We start from the raw sequence: 27,647 nt of genomic DNA, 5'->3' as shown, positions 1-27,647 counted from the left end.
TTAAGTTTGTGTGTGGTTAAAACAATAAGTATACCCTAAAGTGCTTTAAATGGTAATTTAGAGTAGAAAAGCACCATATAAATATAATACATTTATCAAAATATGAATTACTTTATTATTAGAGTCTGCTCATTCCTACTGGCATCATAAATTAATTAATATTCCTTGTAGATATAAACATGCCATGTCTGTCATGATAAAAATGCATTACTCAAACTAGTACTGTTGCACAGTTGCTCCCCAGATGTTCCCCTTTAGTACTTTGGCTGCCTACATGAGATTGTTAATGGCAAAAAGCTCTTGAAGGAAAACAAAACCAAATCATTACAGCTAAGAATTTAAGAAGTGGAACCACAGAAATTATTGCCTTTTAAATTATGCTGATTTATTATGCCGACTTAGTGACTCAAAGGGGAAAGACGGAGCATTTTAGTGATATTTATGTTTTTTTGATGCCGTGATAGGTGCAGCAGCTTCCGTGTTCTGTATATAACCTACATTAATTGTGCTGCAGTCATTATTTTTAATGAAGGCTCACTGTCTAAACTGCTCATTTGACTCCACCACACTGTCTGAAGTCATGCCAAATCATTGTAATTGTCCCAGACTTGGAGATGAAACAGAACAAAGACAGTTTTCAGTGTTCAATTTGAACAACCACTCTGCTTTTATATTTATTAGGAGGGTGATTGATTTGAAGAGCCCATGTTATTATCTTTTACACGTTTATACTTTATATTGGTTTAATATTTAGGTTTTTGTGCTTTAATGCCTAAAAAACCTAAAGCAAGTATAATTATTGTACATAGTGGCAGGACCTCTTTTCCCTCGCTGTCTAAAACACTCCACTTTAGCTCATGTCTTTTTAAGGGCCTTTGTCCAGCCTTCCCTGATTAGCCAGAAGCAAGATAAAATGTTATTACTTACTTATGGTAAGTCAGATTTAAGTATAGGTATTGCTCTCTGATAGCTGCCAGCTGGTAGCAAAAGTTGAACCACATATATATTAACTTGGGTCACAGCCTGAACATGAAAAAACTCTAGCTAGCTGTAGCTAGCATTAGCCTAGCAACATGGCTAGACACAGCTTTTCTGCTGCACTGGGGGCATAGCCATTACAAATAAAAGTAATCCACTGGGAATGGTTGTAACAACTGGTTGTTAAAAACCAGTCTTAAAGACTGTGACTTGTCTTTAAGACTGGTTTTTAACAACCAGTGTTACAACCGTGACACACCTGATTGTGTATCCACAAGCAAAAGAAAAAGCTTGCTTTCATTGATATTGGAATAAGAACATCAATGAAGTTGTACAGTTAGTACAAGAACATGCTGATTGCCAAGCAGTTCAACTTGATAACAAAAGAAAAAAAGGAGTTGGCCTTATCTATCTATCTATCTATCTATCTATCTATCTATCTATCTATCTATCTATCTATCTATCTATCTATCTGAATAGATAGATAGATATCTGTCTATGTGTCTGTCTGTCTGTCTGTGTTTGACCTGGGCTTTCAGAAAAAGTGGAAAAACCATCTGAATGAACTAAAAACAAAAAAGAAACTGGAGGGGTTCTTCCCCCAAAACACATCATTATACTTCTATACATTTGCTCAATATTTGCTTTTTTTTTGGTTTGGTCATTTGAACAGCAGCAGTGCCGACCAACCGATGGGTTGTAATCTGATGCAATCTGCATGTCTGGCAACAGCTTTTCAGTGAGTCGAAATAGATGTCTCGCACGGCACATCATGCAGTGGCAAGTATCCAGCTGTTTGCTTCTGTCCCTTGATGTCAAAAAAGTCTGCATGTTGTAAAGTTGAGATATGGCTTACGACACTGCTACATTAATGCAGACTGTAGAGAAACCAAGTTAGATTTTGGCTTCATGCCGGCTCCTGACTAGTCATAAGAGTTGTAGCGAGAAGAAGGCTCACAGCTAGATGATGCAACTGGCTTGACTCTAATGTCAGACTTCCCAAGAAAGCCCTCGCTTGAAGCCAACCGCCGGATCTTTAGTTCTTCAGATGCTGGGAATGCATGTAAACTTTTACGCTCACTCTCGCAGCCAACAAAACATTTGGTATGCTTTTGTGAGCAGTGAGGTGTTTCGGGGGGTTTAAGAGCTGCTTTCTGTGGGAGAGAATAACTCCCTCTGACATAAACTTTCTGCATGCACACAAAGCTGCATAACAATTGAAAGGATAGGGGCATGCCCCCCTTTTTTGGTACATTTTTGCTTTTTTTATGTAGCTTGACACATAATGGTTTCTAAAAAAGAAAAAATCCCAAAACTTCAACTTGTTTCTCCGTTTTGTAATGAAAGGAAATGTGCATTTGCAAGAATCCCCAAATATTTAAATTTAGCTGGGGTCGGTATAAAATGTTTGTGCTTGCATACTCCACTGATGGTTACAGTCACATTATTATTTTTTAGTTTTTTTGTGTCATTATACACATTACTGACAAAGATATTTTTTTTTATACAAACTAAGACTTTTTGTTGAACTTGTATGTGTGAACTTGATTTACTATTATGGATATTGTATCAGAACAGTAAAACACACTTAATTAGAAGAGATGATGTATGGGATTTTTAAGCTAATCAAAGAGCACTTTAAAGACAATGTGTACATGCCAGAGATTTCATCTTGAGGAGCTGCTGCCATCTCCTCTTTATTTTTCTTTTTGTGAGAACAGCTTTAGCAAGGGGGTATCAACCGTCGCCAAAAATGCAGGATTCATGTGTTTCCCGTACACTCACATAAGAAGACACAGTGTTAGAACAAACACCTGTAAAGCTTCCCTCTGATCCTTTTTTTTCCTCCTCCCGCCAGCTGGCCTCGATACTCTCGCTGAGGCCAGGCGTACTCTCACCCTGGCTTTTCCATGTTGGCAGGGAGTTCTTTGCCTCTTTCAGGAGAGCGTGCTCACAAACATCACAGACTTCTGGGGTACTGAAGCTTTTGCGGTTTCACTTGCATTTTGGCCCACCTCCTCATCAACCCTTATGCAAACCAAAATTGACTCTATAATTTATCCCAGGCAATCCAACAAGAATGTAAATAAAGAACAAAAGTTGCCTGTTCTACGCATTATCAGAGGGCCTCTTCGGGAACAGAGCTTTCGTAAAACTGATCCTGCAGCAGGCCTGACCCCGACCGTTTCTCTCCACTCCATTTTCTAAAGCAACAGTACGAGGCAGCGCGCCATAGTATGTGCACTATGCTTATCTCACATTGGCAGACACAGGGTCTCCCCATAGTCTGGATTTCCGTCTGAGCCAGAGCTCCCGTGGCTTGACTGTTTCTCTCATCTGCACTGCCATCTCCTCCTTCAGCCTGGCGCAGACTAATTGACTTTAAATTGTCTTTTTTGACCTCTTACAGTGAAGTGTACCTTTTTGAATTTGTCCATCGTACCAAGTGTCTATTAAAAAAACATCAGCCAATAAAATGTATGAACAACTGATGTTAATTAATATCAGAGGTTTATTGTGTGTGGTACAGGTCCCGGCAAGGCTCTTAGCACTTGATAACCATTTAGCCATGCAGTTTGAGTGCCAGTTTAGAGGCTGAGACTAATGAAGCTCATCTGCTAAAAATGAAGCCAGTCCGTGAAATAGCCTCATCAAGTACATTATCTCAACACAATCGGCGCATTAACGCTTGCATTTGGACTCGGCATCGCACTTGGGTTTTTTGAAGACCATCAAATAATAATAGGACAAAAATTAATTATGAAAATATAAAGAACTGCTCATAAAATCTGCATAAAACATCAGCAAACATGTAATGTGGGCTGCCTACTGAACGCACTGATTTCTTTGTGAATATAATCATTACTCCTTTGTTATTTTCTGTTTACATAACATCCTAACGGTCAGATTTCAGAAAAGCTAGACACCTCATGTATTATTTACTAGTATAAAACACAAATGTTTTTCAGCATGCACCCAAAAGTAGAAGAAAAAAAACATCCAAAAAACCTCAAACCTTAATATCAACGTGCACACTGATGCCTATTACTTCAGTTTCATTATTAATGCAACATTTCATGGACACAACAATTGGGGACACTAAATGCTGCTATAAAAATAGATTTTAGAATTACTGCAGACAGTGAACATACTCTAATATGCAACGGCCTGATGGATTATTCATTTAGTGATTTCAACCTGCTGCATTTACTGACTAATGCAATGTTTACTCTTTGGCCTTTTCACAGTTTTATGTGATGTATTTACATGATCAGTTTAACCAAGGTGCAGTACAACTGTTTCCATTTTGCAGTTTGCTTGGAGTTGCAGTTTTTGGATTAATAGTTTATATGGGAGGATGGTTTTCATTGTTATTTTCCACCAGTATCAAGCAGACACAAAATCAATCTTCCTCATAAAGTCAGTGTTTTGCTTTTTTAAAAAAGAATCTGTTACATCAAGTTTTTAAAATGCATTGTTTTGAAATGCAAAAGTGTTTTAACATGGGAGTTAACCTCTACTCTACCCATTTCACCAACCAGGGTTTTCCTGCATAGAAGAATTTTTGGTGCACTACTAAGCGGTTTTAACCACAGGTGGAAGAATACCACTATCATGTGAACAGCCTTTGTTTAACGGTGTTGTGAATTTGGTTAAGCATAACAGATGTTTTTGTTTAACACATCGGTTTGAACAGTTCCTAGAATTACGTCAGATTAGGTAACACAAGCTAACTGCCTTTTATGCCTTAATGCTACTGAGCTATTCTGGGTAGCCACCCCCCACCAAATGTCCGTTCTCGGCCAAGAACACCCCGAGACTAACAGCTATCTGGTAACATCTGGCCACTGCGTACTGCAGATTAGCTGATGGGATCTCATTTGTCTCACTATAACAGATTTCCAAACAACATAGTATTAACTTAATGGTGAATACTGCAACAGTAGGTTTTGATTCATTTTATTAAAATTAAATTGAGCTGTGAATTAGTCACTGAGGGCCTAATGAGTAACACCATTCACAAAGCACAATGTCATGCTTAGACGTAAGGTCACCTGTCTCTCTGAGCTTATTCTCTGTTCATTCGTGGATGAAGTTTGAGTTTTAGCAGCTTCTTGAATAGGTCACAACATACAGTAGAAGATTAAAAGAGGTATAAAACATGAAACTCGTGGTAAGAACCTCTGTGGAGTGTAATGTATTTCCAGCTTAACATTTAGAAATGTACATGCCTGGGGGATAAGGCCAGAATGACCATCATTGGGGACATTTGGTCTGTTACCATTCATTCCTTTTCTCAGTATATCACAGTTTACTTCATGCTTTCTAGGTGTGCGTTTTACAGGTTTATGTCAAAAAGAAACCTTCATTAGTAACAATACCCACATAGTATTCTTTGTCTAAGCTCTCGGACTGCTGGCTTGACTTGTGGTTCCAAGGTTTTTTAAAAGTAGACTGGGAGGGAGAGCCTTCAGATTTCAGGCCCCTCTTCTGTGGAATCAGCTCCCAGTTGGGTTGAGGAGACAGACATCCTCTTTGCTTTGAAGATCAGGCTTAAAACTTTCCGGTTTTATAAAGCCTATAGGTGACCCTTGCTTAGTTATGGTGCAGTAAGGCTGCTGGAGGTTTCTTCTTCACTCACCTCTTTCCACTCTCTATGTTTAGCTTTGCATTTAATAATTATGTTATTATTAATCCCTGGCTCTTTTCCACAGTGTCTTTTTTTTCCTGTCTACTTTCCCTCAACCTCAACCAGTCAGTTCAGATGGCTGCCACTCCTGGTGCCTGGTTCTCCTGAATGTGTTTTCCTCTTAAAAGGGAATTTTTCTCCCCACTGTCACCAAGGACTTGCTAGTAGGGGGTCATCTGATTGTTGGGGCTTTCTCTCTATTATTGTAAGGTCTTTGACACCTTACCTTACAAGGCAGTTGGATTTGTGCCACATTTGGGGGATATCTGTAACAGAATACTTGCCAGGCCTTTATGTGTTTAACGACTAATTGAACAGCGGGTAGTTGAGACCAATCAGTGTCCCATAGGCACCTACCAGCCAATAAGGTTGGAACTACTGATGTGTTTTGGTAGGAAGATCGACAGATGGTCTTTTCAATCACCTGCTAAGTAATTTCTTTGAAAAGGACTGCCTGCAAGTGCCTTTTATCTGCAAAATATTTCTTGCAATGATGATGACTCATCTTTAACTATCCACACTGATTGCTTGCTAGCTTTCAAAGCTCCTGAGGAGGCAGCGCCTTTTCTGGCTTCTTCACGTCCCCTTCTTTTATTCTTAAGGAATATTTGAAAAGTCCTTGCTTTTTGACAGTTTTCAGACAGTTTAAGTGATACTAAGAAAACCAGGGATGCAATTCAGTTAATATGTAAAAATGGTTTAACTATGGTAAAAATGGTGAGTTCACCTGTTTCTTACACTCACAAAACCTCGTAAAATCAGTCTTTTGGTGTTTAACATACCTTGTGGGTAATACATGGTACAAATGACTCATAACTCAATTCATTATTGAGTCAAAAGTCACAAATATAGGTATGTAAACAACAGCGGGACAACTGCATTTGGGATTTTCCACCAAACGTTTTGATCTTCAACAAACGACACAGAGTGACTAAGTTGATTTTACACAGCCTCCTTTTTTGGTTGATGCTCTGTTAATTAGTTGTTTTCTTTTATCATCTTATCTCTGATTTCTTTTTTTCTCTATCCCTGTAATGGTTTTAATACCACCTTGACTGTATGTTGGTAGTATGAAAGGAGCACTCCAACTCTATTAACTACTCAAACACCAGCGTCTCAGAACAAAAGACGTCTTCGCCACAGACATTCCCTCATGTTTCTCTCACTTCACAATGGTTAAGTGAGCAACTTTGCTCTTTTTCAGCAGCCTCTGCGATCTGCTAAAAAAGCCTTGTTAATTGCTGTCTTTTAAATGACAGGCATCCAATGACGCCCATTGTCTTGGTTGAGTGTCTGTCAATATTTCATCAGTTTGTTCTTCTGCTTGCCATGCTCTTACAGTGTTGCCCTGAGACCTCTAATAATGATGTGTCTTTCTGTTATTGCACGGGACCCACTTATATTTCAACGCAAGATTGAAAGACGAAGGCGAACTGCAGCTCGGGGGATGGAGGGATACTTGAGAATTGGATGCCCAGTGTATTTAAGCTTTCATTAAGCATTCAATCAATTTTAAATATTCTTCTGATGGACATGGAAAGCATAAAGTAGTATTGCTTTTATGTATGTCGTGGTCTTTAGCACAGCTGGTTGAATTTATATTGACCTTGCACCGTATGTGCCTGTATGTACCGTCAAACTCTGCAGTTTAATTTTCCCAACACCTTTTGCGTTTATTGCAGTGATTGATTAAAGCGATTCTCATTTGACTCTGAAATACAAATTTCTCATGAGGATACGCTCCCGCTGTTCACCTTCACCATATTTAGTATTCTCACTCCACACCGGACAAGGTGGCCATATTGAATTTCACTACCAATGCGTGCAGTCACCCACTCTGGCCCACTCCAAGGCATGAAACAATGGCAGTCACACTAAGAGTTTCAATTAATCATCTTTGGAGCAGATTTGCATTTCTCAAGGATTTCTTTAGATGTGGTGAATGTATGATCGAATTTATATTCAAATCACACTTTGTGTGAAACGTGATCTCTAATGGTCATTGAAATGACAAATTTCACAATGCAAAGAACCCAATGGTGATAGTACATCTTCTACGCTCTATCAAATTCACATTAAAGATGCTTAAATTAACTGCACCTCAAGACCAGACCTGGAGTCAGGGGAAATGAGCAGACAATATATCTGCAAGTTCCCACTCGGTATATTTTAGCCTGTAAAGGAGGAGACTCAATCACAGGTAAATATTGTATTATTATTGCATTCATTAAATATTCTTAACATTTACCAAAGTCATCTGAGGCCATGTGTTTCTCTGTTTCTGCCCATACGGGTCAGATTTGTGGTGACAGACGGTGGCTTTGTGTGGTTAGGGAGTTGGCGAGTGACCCCAGAAGGAGCACCTGTCCAAGAGCGGACCTGCTGCTTTCTATGTTTTGCCTTTGGGTGGGTTTGGCATTAACCCCACTGTCATGTTTCTCTCTCCTCGCTACCCTCTCACCCGAGCCTCAAGACATACATAACCTGCCAGACCTGCTCTGTCATCGCAGGATTAATTAAAATGCTACAGAGCAAAGGAACCGGATCCCTTTGGGATTGTGCCGCGTGTGTGAACGGCATGCACATGTATGAGTGCGTGTGTGTCGTTCACACGCATGCCCACACACGCAGTCCTGTCTGACATATTGCCAAGTTGTTGTACCTTAGGAGACATATAACAAATGACCTCTGTTGATTGATGGACAGATTTCACCTCAGCAATCCCTTCTCGCATGTGTTGTCCTAAAATACAGCGGGTATGTTTATAATGTGAGACATTACTTATGTCTAAGTGAATTTGCCCCCAAACTATGACCATCTGGCTCATGTTGTTCACTTGCATTTGCATAGTTTCTTTCCTTTTTTTGATCAGATGACAACTATCTATGTCAGAACTTCCAAATTGCCTCCTCTCATTGTTGCGTTTAATTCATGCTTCTCTCGCAAGGCACACAATTCATCTGAAAGGATTCAAATAAATTGAGTTGAAAAGGGGAGGTGGTGCGGGGGGGTTACTTATTTATCCCATACCCTGGTGATGTGCTGGCAGAGAGACAATAGAGGTGATGAAACTAAATGAATTCTGTTGTCCTCTGTGCTTTTCTTGCCTATCACAATAATTTGATTAGTGACCTGGTAACTATGAATATATGGGACCTCTTCATTCAAGTCCATTGGGGCTCCTGGGGCAAGAGCCACGTTACAGGGCCCAGCCCCCTTCCATTTGTAACCTTGCCCTCATGTCATGTATGCACAACCGGGCGACTGAGTGATTAATGACCGAGCTCGTGGTACCATTGAAAACTTCTGGTGACTCCAAACAAAAGCCATCGCCGTTGTCATTAGCACCAGTCTGGGAACATTTGGCTGTTGGCCTGTATCACGGCCAATATGTTGTAGACAGATGTATGTGTACCGAGTATGTCTGCCTCAAATTAAACATAGTCATATTGGAAAGTAGTTTTTCATTATTTCAGTATTTCTTTTGTTTTCCAGCAAAGCTTAAAGCTGCTTGTTGGCCTCTGTGTCATATACAGTACAGTATCCCTTTATAATAACGTTATTTGCTCGGCGTGCATTTCCTGGCATCTTCTGATTTCATTAGTGCTTCGTTTCCATCAGTGTATGTCTTCTTTGTCGGTTGTGTCTCCAGCTAATAATAATCCAGCATAATTAGAAAATGAAGAATGGCGCTGCCAGCATTCCCAGCAGTGTTTTCTCGCAGTGGAAACTTTCCTTCTTCTGCTTCAGTTTTTTGTTTAAATGAAATATCTGCAAGGAGATGAATAATTAGTAGCCCTAAAGCTTCAGGTTACATAAAATTTTTATCTGACTCCTGAAGAGCCTTTAATTTGTGAGCTGCTCACCACCTTTAGTTTATTAGTTGGTAAAGGAAACGGTCCCACAAGTGAAAGGAAAGTGCGTATCATTTAGGCAGCGTGATTATTTTTCGCAAATAATGCAGCTGCCAAAAGTGAGATCGCGTCCATAATAAATAGGCTTTTTTTTTTTCCTGTCAGACTTCCACTTTACATTTCTGTTTGCCTTCAACAGAAACACTGAAATGTGAATTAATAAGCCCCACTGCTGCCTTCTTCATCTAGTGGATCCTGTTTTCACCGTAGCTATCACCTGTAATAAGAATATTTGTTAATGACATCTGTGGCTAGGGTGTAACCTTTAGCACTTCAACCCGACTGCTGTACGTCGCTTTCTCACAGCTTAGGTGGGATGTCTTTCAAAATTTCCCAAGATATTCTTATTTTACTTTTCAACTTTGCTGCTAATTAAGTCACTGAATCTGCAATTAAGATCCTCCGAAAGTGCAGGCAGAAGTGCTGAAACAGATGTCAGCTGCCTGCTCACTCCACCTGTGTTTTCTTTCTGTCCTTCCTTCTTTTTTTATTTCAATACTGTAAACATTACCAAACAAACAAGCTTCAGTTGTATGACGATCTTGCGCTCGTATAGCTTTCTACACATTTAAGGTTTTATCGTGCATTTTTAGATTTCCTCACGTGTTCTCGCTTAAGCCACACTCGACAATTTGACAGCTAGCACAGCAGAAGCTGAAAATCCCTTTCAGTGCGTTTACATACGCTAACAGCAACCAGATGTCGCTGAGAAATCAGAGGACGGCTCGACGAAGCAAGTTTGACATAGCCCAGCTTTCTTTGTGTTTGCTGACTCGACAAAACCTAAATCCCCGTTTAGAGTTGATGGGTATCTGAATGTTGGTTACGAGTTATCTTTGCCCACCCAGGCTTTCTGCTTTAAGGCTCCGCCCACACTCACGCGAAATTATTCTCCCGACAGAATGCTGATGACTCCAGTGAAGAGCCACAGATCACGGAGAACGAATAAAAAGACTATTATGGCAAAAAAAACCCCATTATTGCTGAAAATTTATATCCATATACATTTTCTGTTCTCTTCTAATGTGACAACTGCATATTAGAGGTGGGAAAGACCTCCACTGTTGTAAAGTTTGTCAGATCATCTCATCAGAGAAAAGCCTCCACTCTGTTCAAGTACAAGTTCACTCATAGATTTGTAATGGCTTTACAGAGGAAAGTGTCTTTTCACTCATGGGCAATCTTTTAGCCGGCCACTGGGAAAGAGTGCATTAACCAACAGAGGAGAGTTTCAGTGTAGCTGTAAAGACATTAACATTAACTGGCTACAGCTGATATACACTGCTCTCTTTGATGCTGGAAAGTAGCACAGTCTATGGAGAGCCTATAAAGGAGAGGGCGTGCTTTTGGTATTAGTCTTAAATAATTATGATTAGAGGTTTAAAAAAAAAGAAGAAGAAATATATAATTATATATTATAGTATAGTATAATTAAATGTAATTAATAATTGTTATCATTAAACATCAGGTGCCAGTGACTGCATTGCTGTCTAAGGCAATTTAAATGTTCAAGAACTTAGAAACAATAATTTTTTTTACTTTTTTAGTGTTAGAAGGGCAGAAAATGTGAAGTCACATGTTCACAAAAAAGTGTCTAATCGCTGCAGCACACGATTATGAGCTGTGTTAAATTGCTAAGGAATTATTGTATGTGTTGATTTGATAATTGTGTCGGAATATTAGATGCGACAAAAGGATTACCGAGCATGCCGAGAAAGTCCAAAGTTGGATAAAGTACGCTTGCCAGATGTTAGTTTAAGCTGCGTGAGTGTCACAGTGTCTATAGACACACACACCACCCTGTTAACTCGAGCAGGTTTTAAGCAGTGCAAGCTTGGGATTATAGTGGCTTACATCCTTTGACCTCCCCCTCCCTTCAAGCCGGGTGTATCACTTGATTGAAATAGATTCGGCAGACTTTTTATTTAAGATAAGAATTTCACTTCATTCTTCCTCTCTCTCACCCCTCGCCACCTTTCCCTTTCTCCTCAACTTTTTTTGGGATGGAGGGGGGGCGTTGGATTTTTAAATTCTTCCAAATAAAAAATGATTCCTCCTTTGTGTTTAGCACAACAGACGGTCCCATTTTTGGCCCCTCCTTCTACCCTCCTCAATAGGGAGGAAATGAGTTGTGGGAGCAGATTCCTCACACACAGAGATCTCAGTAATCGCGTGGCTGCGTGTCACCAGCGCACCACAGTTACAGCAGCTTTTAATTAATCCCACCACCCTCCCTTGTCCGTTTGTGCCATTCTCCCCCAAACTTTTCACGACTTAACTTTTTTCCTCTGTGTTTGACGGAGTGTGTGTGTGTGTGTTTGGGTGTTGCGGTGGGGGGCATTTCTCTAACTTCAGTCTGTCAGCCCACTGCAGCGTTCTGTGCACAACTCGTGTAGTTACAGAATGACAGCGCTGTCACTTTTCCACACTTCTGAAAGTAGAAGATAGCCTGCTAGCTGCATTCATGCTTAAACCCTTCAGTGTCAACTCCACCGATTCTGCCTCTGAAGGTTTGTACACTTTCTGAACCCTAGGAGACCAAGTCCACATGTAAAGTTAATAACCCTTTGTGGTGGTTGGCCTACACGAGGTCAGGGATGTTGGCCCTCTGCTGCGCCGCAGCGAGTCATGCTGTTCTGCTCGAGGACTGTAAAGAAATGATACCTTGAAGTGTCTGTGTTGTCTTCCTGGTCCCCCCATGAATTGTGACAAGTTGTATTTACAATCCTAAAAGGTGCTGACACTGCTGAATTCCCCGCCTCTTGGAGAAATACCAAAACACTGGTACCCTTTAGCAAATTTGTGCGCGCTGGCTGTCATTGAGGTGTGAAGGGGCTGCTGTCTCGGTGAATGCGGGGCAAGCTAGACCTCTCTGGAGAGATGGACTGAGTTCTCGCCTGAAGGTCATCTTAATAGAACAAATTCGGGCACACGTGTGGGAGAACTGAAGCCTGCAAGCATGAGATAGATATGTCTGATGATGCGTCGGCCTTCTTGTTACATCCATGTTAAATAGATGTGGTGGAGGCAGCGCTGTTTGATGGTCAGCATTGAACGTTTCCTGTCACTGCGAATGAGCTCATTATTTTTTTTTGCTGCCTTTCTTGCGTTCCCCTTCCTGAAAGCCAAAGTGAATAAGACAGCTGCAGACGAACACTGCAGATGCAAACTTGGCCCTGCTATTCAGTATGACTTGGCTGTAGCGAGCATTAGGTTCGTAAAGTGGGCTAAACTTGCATGCGATTAGGCTGTCAACATCTGAAAATAATGAGCTGCAGACAGAGCCACATTGGCATGCAAATACTGTACTGACATTCAAAGCTGGCTTAACATGAATGAGAGACGGGAATGAATCGAAGAGGAACTTTTGCCTCCCACTGCAGAGCTGCAGACCTGCTGGGTGAAATGGACAAGCTGGACTCTCAGAACCTTTCAGAATGAAATAATTATTCCCCTGCATCAGACTTTGTGGACAAATGAGACCGAGGGTCGATTAAGTTCTAAGGGAGACGTGGTGTTGATCTCATAAAGGGCAGCAGGAGATGTATGGCTACTTACAAGATCATTTAAACCACTTAATGGAGGACAGGAATTAATGGCTGCCATAGAGCCGAGTCAATTATATGGATATTTTCATAACATATTGTGTATAATTCATAGTGTAATGGCATCAACACCAATCAGTCTCTCTGCTTTTGTTTTGGTTATAGCCTGTTTTAAATGAGTTTATTGACTTTGTATTTTTGGCCGTACAATAAGTTGCCGTCTTCAAACAGTGATATAAAAGCAGTGTCATTGTCTGCTATTGTGGGGTGGCGCAATCTTGATGGCGGTGCTTCTTGTTAATTTGTATTAATGTCAGATAATTTAGAGTTACGATGGATATATGTGCACGCCTTGTGCTCTCAGGCAAAAAATTGGATTCATTAAGAAGACGGAGGAGCTGGTTAAGTTTTTTGGCCTTGTGGTTTCAGGTCACTGAGTAATGTGAAGAGATGGAGAGGGTCCCGGCCTGAAGGCTTGGGGAAGCTGGTCAGAGACAGAGGGGAGAGGACAACACCCCCGCATAGGACCGCATCACTCACACTGACACATCTCACACCACAGACACTTTTACTGCTGGACCAGATTGTGTGTCTGTGCGCGTGCGTGTGTGTTACTGAGAGCGCCACAGTCACGTGAGAGTCTCGGGGAGAGCCGCGAGGAAGGGTGCTGATGACTTTAGGTTAGCTTTGCCTGCACGTTAGTCTGTTATAATTAGATGTGTGAACAGTGCGCACTGGTTCACATGAGCGCACAAGCAACGCTACAGAAACTACTAAAATATTCATAATAACATATATAGACAAGAGCGTGCTCACACATGCAAGCCTTCACGTGAGCCTCTCGCTTACAAATGCAATCATGAATGAGCGATGAAGATGGCTCGAAAAATTAAAAAAACATACTGAACCCTTTTAAGACTCTGGCCTTGTTTTGTTCATTGGAGAGTGCACAGGAATCCTCAAATGATGGAAAAAAGTTTTACAATTGCTGGGAAAAGTGGAACATTTGAACGACGTAAGAAAAGAGCTAAATTTCGACCCGATTTATGCGTATGAATCGTACACGTGGATAAAATTTAAAAAGCAAGTCCTTGATATTCCCTTTTTCCATGTTCTTCTAATCCATATACCAAATGAGCAAACATAGCACATGCTAATTTTACACACTGGCACAAGTTCAAATTTATGGGGAGACCCTGAGGCCTTGGTTTGGTTTCAGCATAGCTCGCTATTAGGAAACCATTAAATTATGGATCTGTATGATGTGCAAAATGTATCAAACAGGAAGCAAGGGACGGGGTACCACAAGCACCCCTTTTTGTTTTTCACAAGTTTTACTTTTTCTTGGGTTTATATCCAAAAGGGTTTTTAGTCCTGGGCTGAATATAAATTTTTATCATTTCATTACATTCAGGGTTCTATTGGTTTATGTTGCCTGTGTTCAATCAATTACTCCCATTTTGTAGTTAATTAAGGTGCCCCAGCCTAGCATGCCTTATCAAGATGATAAAGCATCTCAGAAAAAAAAACTTTTTTTAAGCCATTAGATAAAGATCTGATCTATTTCCTTAGTATATTTTTCCATAATTTCTAGGATCCCTGCTAAAAACGTCCTGTAATCAGTTCCAGAGTGTCTTTCCTGAGCAGGATGTCTTTATAGTGGACAGGTTGCCTGTCGCACTTCCTCGTGATTGGCTGTGTTTTGCGGACACTGACACGTATCGGATTTTTCATCTCTCGAGATCTTTGAACTGCGCCTGACCTGACCTCACTGACCTCTAATCAGTCATAAGGTTACACGGCCTGTACTTTTTTTGATCCTAATAATGGCGACGATGGAGAAAAAACAGCTACAGGCAACGGTGAGGTCATCCAGGGGTGGTTCGATGGGAGCATCTATAGGAATGCAAATGTGACCGGCTGCCTGACCAGTACATTACAATAGGAATAACAGCAGCCTAGGGCAGACAGTGCAGCTGCCCCCATTAGTTTTAATCGCTGGGTTACATAAAAGACAAACATAATTAAGCTTTGGGTGTGTCACACAGGAGACAAATGTAGGGGGTACCTTGTGTTGTTTAGCAGAGACTTCTCTGACCTCAGCGAGCACTTGAGTGTGATTAAGGAATTGTTTAAAGGCAGAGATCAGTCAGGGGTCATGAGTGATAAGTGAGGTCACATGGGGTTGTCAGCAGTCTGGTTCATCAATTTTGTCTCATACTTGGATCAGCCGAAATGCACAAAGCAGCTCTGTTATGTATTATTTGCAGTGAAAGCCACAACAATAGCCTGAAACCCCCCAATCCCCCTTTTAGATAAACTGTAATTTATCACATAGCTGCGTGAATTTGTGAGAGTGGCCTGCAGCTTCAAAGCGATCATCTCACTTCAGTCACTACAAACAGATTTAATTTATTTAATCCAAGAGCTAAGATTGCTGCATCAGTTAAGGATTTGCACTGCGATGCACTGCGCTCATAGTCTTAGCGGCTCAAAAATAACACCTGAAGTGTTTTGAGAGGTTCTTGCAAGTGCTCCACATTTGGACACTCTGCTCAAGCACGAGTGATTTTCCATTTCTCAAAAAGTTTTGGAGCCACCCGAGTTATCAGTGAGAAGCTGATGGCTGTGAAGCTAGTCGAGATCCCTGCTTAAATATTTTGAGTCGTGCTCGATAAGAGAAATAAGAAAATGTATTCTTGGTTGCTTTAAAGGCAGATGGAGGCGCATTATTTTTAATGTTTTAGCTGTCTTACCCTCAAATTCCTAATTCAAATGTAACAAAACTGCGACTGATCAAAGAACAAAAAAAAACTATTGACGGCAGACGCATGACAGCTGTGACTATTCAGTGTACTAAAATTGAACCGTGTGTTTATTTTAATTTGCAGTTAATGTCATATTTTTAGCATACGGGGCAGGCTTACCGTATACTTAAGGTTTAGATCACTTCTGCAGCTTTTAGTGGCTTCCCTAGCTGTAATTAAAGCTTTCACAGTGTTAAGAGCTTGTGGGTGTGTACATTTTTTTATTTGTACTGAATACTTTAAAACTAGTATAATCTAGATAATATGTTGTATTTTAATAGTGGGCTTACGTGTGATTTTATTGCTTTTGCATGCATAGTTTTTCATGGGAGGAGCTGCAGCCATGCCATTAATTGTGCTGAGTACCGAACTGTGTATATATATTTCTGCTGTGTCCTCTGCAGAAACAGGTCTGCTTGCACCACCCTCCATATGGTGGCTTGTTATTAGTTTTCAGTTGCCCTGGTGCCAGGGAGGTTCATCTAACCCTAGAGTCCAGCGTCTCCATAGCCCAATTTCTACTCCACTGCGATATTTCTCTTTCTGGCCAATCGAATAAGTCACACATGACTTAACTGCACGAAAGAACAACAGCAGCCTCAAGCAGATGTTGCTCTGTACACTGCCCGTGGAGTGGAAAAGTGATTTCAAGAATACTATCCGAGTTTCTGTTTAAGGGCTCAGCATGTCTCTGAAGGGGAGATGTGGCTGTGAGCGAGAGCCTCAGAGTAGTGATCTTGATGAAGGATAAAAAATACAGCACGTTGTGTTTTTCATCCATAAAGCAGATTTCAGATTTTGTGCCTACTCTGTAATTTGAGACATAAATCAATAAAACAGGTCCCGTGTAGCCTTCTTTGTTACCTAACTGCACTTAGATTGAGCTCTCTTGAGTGCAAAAAATAAATCAGAAATTTCATCAACACCTTGTGCGATGGTAATAATTAAACAGAATAAAATAAATATTATTCTGAAATGGTGTTTGTTGTACTTAAGAAGTAGGTAAGGAGGAGCAACGATATTTTTTTTCACTTTTATTCTGTAATATGACCAATATTTTTCATATTCAAGTGTGTATGAAAAAAAGTCACTGGTTTCTTAAAAAGCTAAATACAATAAGCATTGGATCAAGGCACATACAAGACTGGCCAAAGGGCATACAATGCACTTTGGTTTTCAATTGTAAATAACAGTTGACTTCAAATTGTGGCAACATAAGTGTGTTCATTTGAAAGAAAAAAATACTACAAAATAATACTCATAACAAGAAAGAGCTGCTGACACGGTGTAATTCTAATAAAAGCCAGCATGTTTTGTGTTTTTGGCCTGGTGACTACAATGACGTATGGTACACGGTACTGAAGAATGCCGCCATTGTCATTTAGCCATTGTTGGCTCGTACAAATAGAGATAGTGGGGGTCCTCTGTGTCAGCCTGTCCTGTCTACTTGTTTCGAGGAGCAGAGGGCTCCTTTAGGTCAGTGTGCTTTATCTGCCCTGTGCTGTGGCCTACAATCCTATCAGAGACATTTTAACCCTGCTTGGGTCGCTTTGCTGTATTTCTTCTTCCTGCAAACAGAACAAAATAACACACCGAACAAAGAGAAAAAAAAAAGCATGACACCTCATCTTTAGTTTCCGTACTCCACACCTGGTGAATACTGGAGTAAGATTCTTGGTCCATAATAAATGGAGACAGCTACTGACTTCTCATTGTTTTAGATGGCAACATGCCTGCTTTGTATATTAGTTGATCAGCTGTGCCTTAGTTTACGTCATGTCATTTTTTTGCCTTTTTGTTTTTCTGACAGCCACAAAGTTAAAAGAATGACCTGTGCTTATACTACAAGGTTTTCTAAAGTCTGATTGTTCAACACAGCAATGAAAACCCACTTTCACAGTTGACAAGTCATCATATCTTAGTAGAACACAGAGTTTCTTTTGTTGGTCGATAACCTTAAGCAAAGGAAATACAGTACAAATTACTACAAATCCCTAAAATATAGAATTGCAGTTGGTTACCATACCCACTGATGGTTCAGTGATGGCCCGCAACTGGAACGTTCTCCATCTCCATAAAATGTCCTTAAATATAAATTATATGGCAAATGTACAGAACATTGCTTCCTTAGTCTTATAGATCCAGTGTTTTGTAAAAGTCTTGCCACTCTGTTTGAGTCAAGCACACCTCATGAATGTCCGTATGCAATATCATGAATGGGAATGGTCTGAATCTGGTATTCCACTGTCTCTGTAGCTCCTGTTGTTAATACTGTTGTCATTATGTGGACTTTTGTATAAACTCAGGCCATTAGGTGGGAAAATTGTGTGTATCACAAATTCCTCCTTGGACACAGGCAGGTGATTTATAGGTATCATCTGAAAAGAAGTTTCTCGTATTTCTAGGATGGAGTTGTCCTTTTTAGTGCCAGCCTCAGCATAGTCATCCTTTCTCCGACGGCCTTTGTTATAGGTGCAGTTCCTGGAAAAAAGTGAACCATTCCTATGGACGTACCAACACACCAGCGCCAACATGATTATTGCCAAAAGAGCCACAGCCCCTCCAATGATAGCAGCCAAAGGCAGACTGGAATTTTTGTAAGGCTCCTTCTCCTGTTCTCTGTTTAAAGTTGTAGTCGGGTGGTATGACTTGTGAGAGCCAGTCTCTGTCTCGATGCAAACGGGGGTCTCGTCAGACAGGTAACTGTTGCTGGTCTCCATGGGAACCATGCATATTCTATAGGAAGACTCTGGCTCCAGCGCCGTGAGCAGATACTCTGTTCTCTCCCCCTGCACGATGGTTTCAGTAATAGAGCCAAAGGCAGGGCTGTGCCCCAGCTTTAGCCAGCTGAGCCGCAGGGCAGTCATGGGTTGCGACACCCTCCATGATATGTGTATGGTATCTGCACTACTTGACTTCACACTGATGGTGATGATCTTTCTGCCTGAAGAGGTGGTAGTGCTGTGGTAATTTTTACTGATGTCAGGCCCTTTTATTATAGGCCTCCTAGTCACAAACACGGGCCACTGGGGCTGTGATGGGCGTAGAGTGTTGGATACTGTGCTCGTCTCGTATGTGGAGAAGAGCTCTGAATCTGTGCAGTCAAACATATCTGTAGTTAGGTCTTTAATTGCCATCCCTTTGACCTTATCAGGACCCTGGCACATGAAACCCCGTACGTTCACCTTAGATGGCAATGACCGCAACCAGTCACGCACCCATTTCATCTTGCAGGTGCATTGCCAGGGGTTGTTGCGCAGCAGGAGCTGTGTGAGATTGTCAAGATCTTCAAATATGCCCTGTGGGAGGCTGCTCAGGTTGTTACCAGAAAGGTCCAGGCGATACAGCTGTCTAAGGAAGGCAAAAGCCCCAGGTGGAACCCGATTAATATGATTATCTTGTAGCTGCAGCTTCTCTAAACTGGTGCCTGGCAGATTGGCTGGCGGCATAGTGAGGGAATTCCTCACCAGCGAAAGCTCAGTCAAGTTGATCAGGTTGATGAAAGCCATCTCACCAATCCCACGGTTGTTGAGCAGGTTACCATCCAGGATTAGTCGCTTCAGGTTGATGAGATCTTGCAGCGATTGCTCTGAGATGGTGGAGATGCGGTTGTCGTCAAAGCGTAGCTCCTCAATGCTCATAGGCAGGCCTAAAGGGATGGTGCTAAGGTGGTTTCTGGAAAGAAAAAGCAGCCGGAGATGATTACTGTCCCTGAAGGCCCCCTCCTCTATGCTGACTGCTGATACAGAGTTATCATCCAGGTGCAGTTCTTCGATGTAGGGAATTTGAGCTAAAGAGGCATGAGTAATCATCCGAATGTTGTTCTCCTGAAGGTGGAGCTCTTTTAGCCCAAGGGGAAGGTTAGTAGGAAACTCATCCAGATTATTGCAGTACAGGTAGATCTTCTCCACCTTTATGAGCCTTCGAAGCTCTGAGGGAATGCCCGAACTCTTAATGCGATTGTTTTGCAGAAACAGCACTGTAGCGTCCTGGGGTATACCAGTAGGGATGGAAGTCAGGCCACGGTCATTACAGTAGATAAAGGTCCCATCGCAGCGGCAACTTGAGGGACATGAGGCAGAGGTCACCAAGGGGTTAGCAAGACCCAGCAGCAGCCCGATCCTGATGAGGAAGAGGACGAAGGACTTGCACTGACGCACCATCTTGAGGGTGTGTTGCCTGGCAGTCTAATCACTCAAGAGCCCCTGGGGAGAATACACAAGTGTACATTTAATGCACAATGCCTTGAAAGCGCAGCCAAGTTTCTGTTTTCAGAATTGCTGGGTGTTTGAAAAGCTGCCTGCAGCACTGGCTCAATTAAATATGTGCTGAAAGAATCATTTGAATCCCTAATTTTTAATTTATATGATTTGTTTATCAGGATTATCACACAGTGAAAATGTATCTTTTGTTTCACAATATACTCGTTACATAAATATTCTAATCTTTGTGTAACTTTACATCTTTACCTACCCTGCATTCTAAATAGTTAAATGATGCTTTGTCTTAAATAAAAAATGTTGCACCTTTGCACCTCTGTGAATTAAAATTGAGTGCATCGACTTTTCCCCCACGACTTCTGAAATGTAATGCATTCCCAAGCTTTATACATTTCTCAAGCTGAAGGCTGTCTCTCATTGCCAGAGATCACAGGGGTGAAAAAAGTCCGGCTGTCTCAATGAACTGTCGCGAACCTGGCATACCTTAAATCCTGACAGATTAATACCAATGTCCTTAGCTGTTTGAAATCCGAGTTTAACCAACTGATTAGGAAAAAATGTCTCTTGAATAAGGCTTGATTGTAAATGTTTAACATATTAAAAGTTTAGATTTAAGAAGTTATTTTTCAAATGATGTTTTCTAAAGTCACAAGAATTTTGCACAGCAGTGTGTTAATGATTTTTGCTGTAAGTGTGTATGGCATGTTAAAAATGCTATAAAAAAAAAAGGCAGCGACTGTTTAATTATTACAGTAAATATATATATTATATTTAAGGGTTGTGGACTTCAAACAGACAGCCTTGACATCAACAAAATGGCAAAAGCAGAAAGTATCTGTCTCTTTTTTCGTCAGCTATGTGTACGTTGCCCTTTACTTTAGGTACTACTGAATTATTTCTTTCATTATGCATTCCTGCCATGACCTCTCTTCCTGTACGTCTAATTAGAAAATGCTGATCTGGTGAGTGAAGTGGAAAGAAGCAAAGCCTTCTGTATTTGTCATACCTGATTTATACGATGTGGTAAATCCTTTCCAGCCACCTAAAAATCCAATCAAGATTTCCTCTTGAATTTGCTCTTATCCTTTCTCAAAGGAAAAAGTTTGTCCAAGGGGTTTCTTGTGATATCCTGACCTGGTCAGTGTTTGCTGAGCTGATCCTTGTTTGGACGATGACCTCCTCTGTGTGGTCAGAGGCTCATGCCTTCAATGAATTTACCATGGCAAATAAGCCTGTACAAAAAGCATCCCCTGCCACTGACAAAGCATGTACTCTCAGGTAATATTGAAAATCCTAACGATTGCTGCAGCTGTCAAGCTTAACAGCCATAACCGCAAATTAGATTTTTGGGGTGTTGTATTGTTATCCGTTTGTTGTACGTGGCGGACTTTTGCAAAGGCTCCTGTCTGCAATCACGGCCGGCAGGCATGATGAGTTCACACAAAGCTGGTCTGAGCCATGCCAATCCCCTCTGCCACAGGCTCAATCCAGGCCTGTTCACTTGTGTACTCCAAGTCTTCAGGTAACCCAGAATCCTCTGCTCCCTTGTTGAGCCTGTATACACATTAATCCAGGGCTCTGGTCCTTTTTCCTGAAGCAGATAACCAGTGTTCTCCTCTCCACTAAGGAGAGAAACAAGGCGAGTTGCTTATCCTTCTGGGCACAGCCTCTCTCACGTATCTGCAGCTTGAGTCATTCTGTGCACTCCTCACACCTGGAATGGTGCTCTGAAAAATAACCAAAGAGCAATGCATTCAGTTTTTAAATGATCGGGTTTCATTGACTTCACCTTGTAAAATTGCAAAAAAATTTAATTGCATTTAGAGATGTTTGATCATGGCTTCTGCCCGGCCTTATATTGTGACTTTGTATTTAAAAGTACCCTCTAATGCAATACTAAAAATATGCCTGTTGACCTTTTACAGTGAGCCACTCCAACACACCACATTTCTTTTCTATCCCGCTACAAGAACGTCCGTGGATAAAAAGACAACACTGATTCAAACCCCACAGCTCAACAATGGCTACGGGTGGAGCTCCTTCCTTACTTCAGTACGTGTTTTAAAAAATAGAGCAGATCCTGTGATTTAAAAAAAAAAACAAAAAAACGGTTTCTGGTAGTTTAGAAAGTCCAGATATTAGAGGTGGAAGAAGAAACGATCCAGCCGGCGCCTGCTGAATTACTCACATTGTTAAAAAGCTTTCATGACAAATGAAGGCTGTTCGAATTTCCTAAGAAGAGGATGTCTGGTGCGTCCATCCCTGTCAAGACCAGCACCTCCCTGTGACCTCTTACCTCCACCCCATCCTCTCTTTACATTCTGTGAACGCTCCTTCTGTTCGTAAAAATAGAATTTCCTTTGCCAAGGAAAATGTTATGGTTCCCTTTTACAACACAATAGCTTTGTGTCCTAAGCATCCATGTGACCTGTTTGCTGCCTCTATGCTGTAAAACATGTAAAGGTAAATTAGGAACAAGAGGCCCAGCCATTTAACAGTTGTAACCCATGACAAGGAGAAGATTAGGGAATTGAGAGGCTTGTAACTCGATTACAACTCCTGAGATGCTGTCTCATAATAACGCCCCCCTTCCTTCTGCTCCATCTAAACACGGGTGCTCGGTCCAGTATTACATTAGTAGTAGATTAGAGTCTGGGGAGGAGAAAAAAAAAGCACCAGATGTGACCTCTACTAACTTGTAGACTAAAGGAGTCTGATGAGGGGAAAAGAAAGATTACATTTAGTAATGGAGTTCTTTAGAAAATGGTGGGATGATAGAGGAATATGTGCTGTCTGTCTGGTGGAATGAACTTTATGTGCAGCACTTAGTCAGGCTATTTCAATTTTAAATAGCCTCTTTCACCTAAAAGTTCTCCTTTCCCTAAATGTGTGCCGTCTTGATTTGAATGCTGGAAATGTTGGCATTAGGTAAAAGAAAAAAAAAGTGCCTCTACGTTTCTGCCGAAGGAAGAGCTGTACTCCAAAATAATAGACTTTTGGGGTTTGAGAAAGGGTGATTGTCACAAAAATGATATGGCACAGCATTTCCTTTCTTTAGCCAGAAAAACCCTAGCATTATAGAATGTAACTCAGTGTCCAGTGTAGGAGATGATGAGATGTGGGTATTCATTAAGAACATGTGGCAGAATAATCTGTCGGCCTCGGTGTGCTCTGTCATATCGTGTGTGTGATTTATCAGAAGTGTGCTTTGAACATAGCACATCATGCTTATTTTACAAGAAAAACAGTCAGGCCTAGACGCTTGATGGTCTCCTCCACCACCCCCACCCAACCCCAATTTTTTTTCCATGCTCTTCGGATTTCAGGAGAGTGGCCCCCTCTCCATTGTTCACTACAAGGCAAGCATGTGGACCATGTAGCCTCACAGAGGGGGGGTCCTAAGGTTTTTGGAACTTTTATTCAGACAATTTACAAAATGCCTTAACTTAAAACAGTGCATTATGCAAACCTCCTCTGTTCCCATTTACAAATGCACGCCCAGCCAAATTCATGCAGTTGCGCGCACGCAGTGCTTTGTTTCCCGTGCACACAATCATTCTGAGAGCAATAAACGGTGGGTTCAACGTTTTTAGTGATGGATGTCTTTCTCCATCGTTCTAATAAGCTCCGCTGGCAGGACAAGGGATTTCTCCAGCAGTCAGAGTGGATTCTGCTTCATTTAATCCGAACTGGCAAAGTTAAATTGAGCATCCTAGTAAAATTGCGTGTTGGTGTACAGCAAGTTACCTTTCAGTGAAGAGCGTGGGAGGCTCGCACAAAGCTGGACACCGATAGCCATTGTGAGCTGAACACGCATAAATGCACATTAAGCTGCAATAACAGAGCCCAAGACTCTGTGCCCTGTAGGCATGCACTGCACAAGAAAGGCTTTGGTAGAAAAAAATTCATATAGGAACAATTTCATGCCTGTCAAAAGTATTGCAGATTATAATGACTTTTAGTTCAGTAAAATACAGAATAATATTACATGGGCTGCATTGGTGGGGGTGAAGCTCAAGAAGTAGTAATGGCTGACTGCTAAATTATTCATAAGCCCTGAAATTAATTTTGAAACCACGGTAGAGCCTTCCATTGGGAAACCATTGTTGTTTGTATCTGCTGTTGATCTTTCATTCTAATTCATAATTTAGAATTATGATAGATTGCACAGTACAGTCATTGTGGGCTATGTTTTGCTCAGATTCGCTCTCTAAGCTGTGTGCCTGCAACATCAGCTGGCACAGCGATAGCACTTAAGGAAACAGTCAAGGTGGACAAAGATTGTTTGGGGCTGTATCAAAATAAACGGACACGGAAATTTTAAAGCAAAATGAATAGTTTTCCCTGCTTTTAACAGAGGTGAGATTTTGTCAGTGGGAACGCTTGCACGTAGCATTGATTAACAATTTAGGAGATTGTATGTCAAGACACCTGGCAGCGGCCTACTGTGTGCCGCTGAGACACAACAGAACATTCATGGTCACATTTGATTGCACAGGGACACAGAACACGTTTCAGCCAAATAGAGAATGGGTAGAAATCTCTTAGTTTAACGGATTTGGTATGTGGCCTCCTGGTGTTGTCTTTAGATGGGCTGAACAGATGATACTTTTGCTGGACCATTAAGAGCATATATAGGCCCGGGACAGACGGGGGTCCCTCTTTTGTAATAGCCTGAAAGGAAAGATCTGTAGCAGCTGCAATTGTTTTTCTCCACATGGGGGTGGTAGGCACTGCAAGATAAAAATGTGTGCGAATCTGTGTGTGTGTGTGTGTGTGTGTCTGTATGCGACAAGCAAACGCAGAATATTCATGTTAAGCTCCAGGAGCCTATCTCGGCACAGGCCAGACAACCACCCAAAATAGGGGGGATTTGTTCAGCCTCCCTACTGGCCCTACTACAGCTTGTTCTGAGTCATATGGCTAAGTTTTCCCCCCCTGCAGCATTTAGGCCTTGAAGCCCTGTTTACGCTGTTACTTTCAGTAACCAGTATGAAATGATGTGTCTCTTGCAGTTTAGGATTGATCATAAAAGATGCTGCCGAGTGGATAGATAAATTATGAAAAGAAGTGGATTAGGCCTCCTCAGAGCATGGTGGTGAATCAGAAATATGCCTTGGTGGTAATGAAATACTTCCCCCCCCCCCCCCCCCCCCTTTTTCCCCAACCCCAAACCAATTTCACTTTTTTTTAATGCTTTGATTTTTTCAATCAGTGGTGACCTGGTTAGTTGTCGAATTCCCTTTCACAACAACTGACTGGGGACTTTTGCCTCGGGCAGCTATCAGTGAAGACAATTGGCTCTGTTCTCACAAGTCTGCCACGTTTTAAAAGGCTATTTATTTTTACTGTCTGTCAAACACACCGAAAAACAATGAGCTACTATTTGCATTGCATGACAAGTCGGGTCAAGTTTGGATCCACTGCCGGTGATGTGCGGAAATTAGGCTCCAGCCTACACACACATACACACACATACACGTATACAGATATGTTGTTCAAAGCCTGGATGACCTTATCGTCTCACGAAGATAAAAAGGCTGTGCTAAATTGGATTAACCACTGTCCTTGTCCTGGTGCTGCTGCTAAGAAGGCGTCCACTTTTATTGTATTGCTGGGATGGTGATCAGTTTGATTGCACAGAGACGAACACGGCTTTTCGTTAACGTGACAGACTGATCGAGTGAAGCTATCGCTGACTGTAAAGGCGCTTTTATTTCTTGATGCTTTAATGACACGGCTGTCACGAAGTCGCAGAGAGCTGCAGCTGCAGCGAAATGCCACACGTTTGTTTTAAATACTCGTTAATGTAACATAATGTGCTTTGAGTGAGCTGCTGATTATAAGCGAATTGATGAAACTTAAGTGGATTTAACTTTGTGCATTTAAAGGGCTTCTACTTTTTTTTTGACTACGCCCGTGCAGCAGAGAAAAGCTCTCATTGCCTATGATTATTATTATTATTATTTTAGTAGCAGAGGAGGGTGGCGATGGGGCGTCCAAACCTGGGGTTGAGTTTACAGTTGCACAACAGCCTAAAAATTTCACTCCCTAGTAGGTTGCATAAATAGTAGCGGGTCCGATCCAAGTCGTCTAGACTGCGATTGTGCAGACGCTTTCAGTGGAGTTGTTTTTTTTTTCAGCTGCCTCTCTGTGTCTAAATCCGCGGGATCTGCGCTGCAATTCCAGCAGCACGCCGGGGTGTCTTCTCGCGCTGCGACACTGAGGCAGAAACAGACAGGAGAAGCAGACCGGGTGTTTGCTCTCAGAGACACACGCTGGAAAAAATAGAGGGACGCAGTACCCTATAGCAGCAAGTTGTAGGCACCCAGAGGGGGGGTTGAGACGAAGAGAAGAATAATTTCTGTCTGATTTCTATCTGCCAACCTGGGAAGAGTGTCTACGCTCAGTGTGTGCGTGCGCGCGCGTGCGTATGAGTGCCTAATTTGGATATTTTAGAAGAAAAGAAAGTGCACTTGAGATTTTTTTTTAATAAAGATCGCTTTGAGACAATCACCTCTAAGAAACGCAGTATCTCTCGCCTGAGCCGAGTGTTAGAAATAAGGAGGGAAAGAGGGCAACTAATTAGATACAAGCAACTCCTGAGGATTCCGCATTACTTTCAATTCCTTCTGCCAGAAAGAAGATCCAAAAAAGATGAAAAGGATGCATTCCCAACAGGACTGTACCATCAAAAAATAAAAAAAAAATAAAAACCCAAAACAAAAAAAAGCAACTCCGCACTTACCTCAACTTAATCAACCAAAAATGGAAAGTAACAGGTATCCTCTTATATTTAGCTTCGCAGCGTGAAAAATAATAATCCAATCCACGCTTAAATTCAGATCCCGAAAAATACAAATAAAAAAAATATAATTAAAAAAAAGTCCACACTCCCTCACAAGGCTAGAGCTATTCGGAGTTTATCAGAAGCGTCACTGCTATGTTTACTGGTGACCCCATCACACATACACAATCTGCTGGCTGTGCGAGGACATAGGTGCACGGATAGATCTCAATACAAATGTGGAGTTGTGTTTGCCTCTAGCTTTGCTTCAATAGAGCAGTGATGTCATATGGAGGCGGGGTCTCTCTCCCTCTCTCTCTCTTTTTTGGAGCTGCACGATGCAGTGTTGTTTGGATACACTAGAGGGAGTGGAGGAAAGGGGAAAGCCACTCACATCCTTGTTAGATGTGTGCACTTAAGATGAGCGAGTAGTCACTGGTTGGAAAGCGATGCTGGCTGGCATCAAAAGACAAAGAGGTGGGGGAAAAAAACTGGAGATGTACAGTATGTGTGTGCATGCTGGTGGAAATGAGATACGCCCTAAGCACTTTGCCGGCAGTGGTTTGCTTAAGGAAGAGATATCGGCAGCTGTTATTATCATTGGGTGTTCGTTTCAGATGTGCCAGGATAGTTGATGATCAGTTTGGGTCGGATGTCAGATGTCATCATTTTTCAGTTTCTTTTTCTTCTTTTCTGAAGCAAAGAA

General features: G+C 41.5%; 2 protein-coding genes across 2 annotated transcripts in view; one reads left to right on the top strand and one right to left on the bottom strand.

Annotated features, from left to right (window-relative positions):
• macrod2 (mono-ADP ribosylhydrolase 2) overlaps nt 1-27,647 on the top strand; it is a 409,646-nt gene that overhangs the window by 53,140 nt on the left and 328,859 nt on the right. The gene's annotated exons all lie outside the window — the stretch shown is intronic.
• Nucleotides 16,956-27,167, bottom strand: flrt3 (fibronectin leucine rich transmembrane 3). The gene is made up of 3 exons (XM_006806941.3): nt 26,903-27,167; nt 21,161-21,881; nt 16,956-20,139 (listed from the first exon to the last, which is right to left on the bottom strand). The coding sequence occupies exon 3, from the start codon at nt 20,095-20,097 to the stop codon at nt 18,145-18,147; it is 1,953 nt and encodes a 650-aa protein (XP_006807004.1). The 5' UTR covers nt 20,098-20,139; nt 21,161-21,881; nt 26,903-27,167; the 3' UTR covers nt 16,956-18,144.

Source organism: Neolamprologus brichardi, chromosome 13 (genome assembly GCF_056152115.1).
Source record: "Neolamprologus brichardi isolate AB-2024 chromosome 13, ASM5615211v1, whole genome shotgun sequence".
Taxonomy (NCBI): Eukaryota; Metazoa; Chordata; class Actinopteri; order Cichliformes; family Cichlidae; genus Neolamprologus; species Neolamprologus brichardi.
This window is presented reverse-complemented; position numbering and strand designations above follow the sequence as displayed.

Coding starts and splice junctions, on each gene's coding strand:
- flrt3 (XM_006806941.3), bottom strand. CDS start 20,097: ATGGTGCGTCAGTGCAAGTCCTTCGTCCTCTTCCTCATCAGGATCGGG.